Consider the following 5,502-nt stretch of genomic DNA (forward strand, 5'->3'; position numbering starts at 1 on the left):
TCTTTTGAGTAATTCTTTAAACATTACTTTAATGCATAATTTAAATTAACAGATTACTCTTTTAAAAGAAAATAAGTTCTCAATGTCATTCAGTTTTTACGACAGTAAACTTTTAAATAATTACATTTACGAGGTCATCACATCTCCCCCCCCCTGAGTTTGGACGTCGTCCCGATGTCTAGTGTTCTCAAACAGCTCCGGATAAGCTTTCCGAAAAAGCTCCTCATCTTCCCAAGTGGCCTCATCCGGCCCATAGTGCTGCCACTGCACTTTAATTTGGGTAATAACCCGCTTCTGCAGCTGTACTTCTCTCCGGTCGAGAATGTTCAGCGGCTCGACCAAGACCTCTCCTTCCGGTTCGACCTACAAACAATACCAGTGTCAGTTTTCTATCTCTTGACACTTCTTCAATTAGTTCAATTGAAAGTAACTCTTACCCGTATATCTTGCCACTTGATCACATGCTTAGGGTCATAAATATACTTTTTAAGCATGGATACATGGAAGACATTATGAATTCTAATGTGGCTTCGCAAGGCTAGCTGATATGCTACTGGCCCAACTCTTGCCAAGACCTGAAAAGGTCCAAGATAACGAGGTGCGAGTTTGGCACAACTGCTCCATTGCAAAGTACTCTTCCTGGCTTGTATTCTTATGTAAACGTGGTCGCCCACCTGATACTCTTTGAACCTTCTTTTTCGATCTGCAAAATTCTTTTGCCGATCCTGAGCGGCCTTCAGGTTAGCTCGCACCTTTTTAACCATGTCCTCCATTTCTTTGAGCATTTCAGGCCCCAACCTTAACTTATCCTCCGGGCCACTCCAATTTGAGGGCGTCCGACATTTGCGTCCATACAAGACTTCAAATGGAGACATTTGAATTGATGTGTGATATCCGTTGTTATAAGCGAATTCCACCAGGTGTAGATAATCCTCCCACTGAGTCGGTTTTTGCATTACACATGCTCTCAGCATGTCTTCCAACACCTGATTTACTCTCTCCGTCTGTCCATCAGTCTGGGGATGGTATGCTGTACTAAAATTCAACTGTGTACCCAGTTCTGCAAATAGTGCTTTCCAAAAAGCGGATGTAAACTTTACATCCCGATCTGATATTATAGTCTTCGGAAGCCCGTGGAGTCTGAACACATTCTGCATAAATATGTGTGCAATTTGGACTGCCCTGTAAGTCGATTGCACTGGAATAAAATGGGCTGCTTTACTCAGTTTATCAACTACCACCATAATAGAGTCATTGTTTCTCTTTGTTCTAGGCAACCCAGTTATAAAATCCATGGATATAATTTCCCATTTCCATTCCGGAACTGGTAGAGGTTGTAATAACCCAGCCGGATGCTGATGCTCTATCTTGATCTGCTGGCATTCTAGACATCGCGCTAAATATTCAGCTACATGTCTTTTCATTCCTGGCCAGTAGTACTCTTTCCGAAGTGCAGCAAGCATTTTCTGATATCCAGGATGACCTGCGTAGTGACTGGTATGAAACTCATTCAGAATTCAGTCTCTAAGATTATTGTCATTTGGTACAAACAGTCTCTTTTATAAAACAACATTCCATCTTTGCTCACTTCATACCCTTGCTGGCTTCCCTGGCTGGAAAGTGACTTTTGTTGCTTCATTTGCTGATATTCGGCATCCAGGTTTGCTGCTGTTTTTATCTTTTCCTGCAAGGAGTTCTCCCACTTGCTGAGAGTAACTTCATATAAATAATGTACTTTTCGGTTTAGAGCGTCTGCTACGCGATTTTCTTTTCCTTTCAGATGCTTGATATCAAAATCGAATCTGCTTAAGAAATCTGCCCAGCGGGCTTGCCTTTCATTCAGAGTGGGCTGACTGAAATAGTTTATCAAGCTATGATGGTCTGTTAATAGCAGAAATTTCTTACCCAAAAGATAATGTCGCCACATTTTAAGGGCATGTATGACGGCTGCCAGTTCCAAGTCGTAGGCAGAGTACTTCTGCTCATGTTCTTTCAGCTTTCTTGACTCATAGGCGATCACTCTTCCCTCTTGCATTAACACACCTCCAACGCCTTCTCGACTAGCGTCGGTGCATACTACATAATCCTTATTAGGATCAGCTATGCTTAGAACGGGGGCCGTAGTGAGTAAGTGTTTAAGTCGTTCAAAACTTTTCTGACATTCCAAAGTCCATTTGAATGTCCTTCCTTTCTTTTGTAAAGATGTGATAGGATATGCCACCCTCGAGAAACCCTCCACGAATCTTCTGTAGTACCCTGCTAACCCCATGAAAGATCTGATATCTGCCACATCTTTGGGCACATGCCAATTCATTATGGTTTTAATTTTCTCAGGATCCACTGCAATCCCTTTCTTGGTGATCACATGGCCTAAATACTGAATCTCTTCTTTGTAGAAATCGCACTTGCTGAATTTAGCATACAGCTGATGCTCTCGCAGGGTTTGCAGCACTATCCGGAGGTGCTCCTCGTGTTCCTCCCTGGAACGAGAATAGATCAGAATATCATCAATGAATATTAGTACAAACTTGTCTAAAAACTGATGGAACACGCTGTTCATCAAACACATGAATGTGGCGGGTGCATTAGTCAATCCGAAAGGCAACACTACAAATTCGTAGTGCCCATATCGGGTTCTAAAGGCTGTTTTAGCAATATCTTCTTCTTTAATTCTGATCTGATGATAACCAGATCGCAGATCGATTTTGGAGAATACTGTCGCCCCCTTGACCTGGTCAAAAAGCTCATCAATCCGAGGTAAGGGGTATTTATTTTTGATTGTGAGTTTGTTCAGCTGCCGGTAATCGATACACATTCGAAAGGTTCCATCTTTCTTCTTGACAAACAACACCGGTGCTCCCCATGGAGATACACTGGGACGGATATAATTTTTATCCAACAATTCTTGTAATTGCATTTTCAGCTCAGTCAACTCAGGTACACTCATCCTATAAGGTGTCCGCGAAACTGGGGCAGCACCTGGTATTAACTCAATGGTGAAGTCAATATCCCGCTTCGGAGGTAATCCAGGAATTTCCTCCGGAAACACATCCGCGAATTCTTTTATTATTGGAAGATGGTCTAGCGGACCCCCTTTATCTTTGGTTTCTGCATAATTTATCTGAATGGCATACACTTGGCATCTTTTCCGAATGCATTTCACTAACTGGGATGCAGTGATAGGCTGGATCTGCACTGGCCGTTTAATTCCCTGCATCTCCTGTTCCATTCCCGAGTCATCCTTGAATCGTATCGCTTTCGTTTTGCAGTTCACTAAAGCCCAATGCTTTTCTAACCAATCCATTCCAATCAGGACGTCATAGGACCCAAGTGGAAGCATGTTCAGATCTGCTACCACCGGCTGTCCTGCCACCGTTATGGAACAGTTTCTAATTTTTGCCATTACTCGCCTTTTAGCCCCTGTAGCTAGCTGTACCAGCCATGGATTCTTAAATTTTTCAGGCTGCAATTTACACCGTTCAACTATCTTTGGACTAATATAACTTAAAGTAGCTCCTGGGTCAATTAGAACAGTGATAGAAAGGTCTGAAATTTTACCTTCGAATTCTACCATGGTGGGCTGATATTCTGCCTGGCGGTCGTCCAAGGCTGCATTAATTTTGTGCACACTTCGTCCCACGTCGCCCACGGTTGATGCCTCATGAATCTGAGAGATCTGATCAGTTCCTTTCCGCTGCGGGCAGTTCTTGACATAGTGTGGTCCGCCACAGCCCCAGCACTGTACTGAGGGTCTGTTTACTCCCTCATTATCCAATTTGATGGATGGCTCTCCCATTCTAGTTTCATTAACAGGCTTGGGTCTGAATGAGCTTCTTGGTGCTGCTTTGCTACTCTGGCCTTTGACACTTCCTTTGGCTCCACCAACCTGGCCTCCTCTATTGTTTCCCACAACTTTACTACCCTTTTTCTCATTCCATTTCCTATTGGAACTGTCCCCTTTCTGCTTGCTCTGCTGGTAGCACATTCTTGCTTTACGGATAGCTTCGTCCATGGTTATGGGATTGTCAAATTCAATCCTTTCTCTCATATACATGGGCAAACTGCTAATGAACCTTTGCACCTTTGCTTTTTCTTCTTTAAGGTAGGGTACATAACGGAGCAAGGAGGTGAAACGATTGATGAAATCATCTATAGTCTGCTGTCCCAATTGCAGATCATGGAATTCCTTTGCTTTTTCGTCATAAAAGCGCTCTGTCAAATATCTCTCTTTAAAGTATTTTTGAAATTTTTCCCATGTTATGGTTCGCTCGCTTACCCCCTTTACAATTTTAACTTCTTCCCACCACAATGTTGCCTTCCCTTGCAACTGAAAAATGGCCAATCTCGCCTTCAGGTTATGGTCATACTCATATAACTGGAAATATTTATTCATGTTAATCAGCCATGCTTCAGATGCTTCTTCTTGCTCTCCATCGTAGTGTGGGGGTTTGATTTTCCGGAATTCTCCCTGCAATTCCACCTTCTGCCGCTTTGAAGTCTGTTGTTCTGAGGCATTATCAGATTGATCTTCTCCATCTTCTGGAATATCAGATTCTGCGTGATAACGCTGCTCCTCCGTCATTCTCGGCTGCTCTGCACTAGGGTTGGCCAGTGGCGGGTTCTGTTTGTCAGACAAACTTTTTAATATCCTTTCCTGCTCCATTGTCAAACGTGCATTGTCTTCACGCAACCGAGCCATTTCATTCTTCAGCTCTTGAACTGTTTCTAATATGGCCAGATTTGTACTACGGGTCTCTTCTCCCAACTGCACCCACAACTCTGGGTTGTTCCCCGGATTCATTTTTCCTGTATTCACCTGGTCTGGTCTAATCATAAAACAGTCACCATTGTGAGCTTCTGGCACAATTTAATCACACCAATCAAGAAATATCAATACTATCAGGACTCTCTTTTTTTTTCTTTCTTTTAAAGGAAAACATGCTATTCATATCCCAGAGGCCACAGTATGGCAACCCGGGCTCTGATACCAATTGTCACATCTCCACCCATATTAACATCAGGTAATAAATTTTTTTTTTGGGTTACGGCAATAACACCAACTATATATATATATATATATATATATATATATATATATATACGGCAATAGCACCAACTATATATATATATATATATATACGTATACTTAACCGAAATGTGTTTGCTGTGGAAATTTACCATAACGTAGGTCAGTGTTTTGATTTGTTAAATACTGTAAAGTCTTAACGTTAATACGAAGCATCTACGCCTCAAATATTATACCATGGATATTTTTTATTACTACACGGCTATGTGTTTTAATACTGTACCGTATGCATGAGCTGGCAATGTCATCTCGGAACACCTGGACTCAGCATTTAAGTTTACTGACTTGTTCACGTGATCTGGGCATGGCTCCCGGATTGGGAACTTTCCCGCTTTTCCTCTTTGGTATTCCCGCTTCGATCTACGGTGAGCAAACTTTGGCAGAGATCAATGGAGGAGATAGCTCCACGTCTCCTA

General features: G+C 42.3%; 1 protein-coding gene across 1 annotated transcript; it reads right to left on the reverse strand.

Annotated features, from left to right (window-relative positions):
• Positions 1-1,510: 1,510 nt before the first annotated feature.
• LOC149224220 (uncharacterized) lies at positions 1,511-4,801 on the reverse strand. The gene is made up of 3 exons (XM_089388121.1): positions 3,559-4,801; positions 2,991-3,366; positions 1,511-2,480 (listed from the first exon to the last, which is right to left on the reverse strand). The coding sequence occupies exons 1-3, from the start codon at positions 4,799-4,801 to the stop codon at positions 1,511-1,513; spliced, it is 2,589 nt and encodes an 862-aa protein (XP_089244247.1).
• Positions 4,802-5,502: the final 701 nt, after the last annotated feature.

The sequence above is a fragment of the Pinus tabuliformis genome, chromosome Q, assembly GCF_031772625.1.
Source record: "Pinus tabuliformis cultivar Carrire ecotype Pingquan chromosome Q, CPIR1, whole genome shotgun sequence".
NCBI lineage: Eukaryota > Viridiplantae > Streptophyta > Pinopsida > Pinales > Pinaceae > Pinus > Pinus tabuliformis.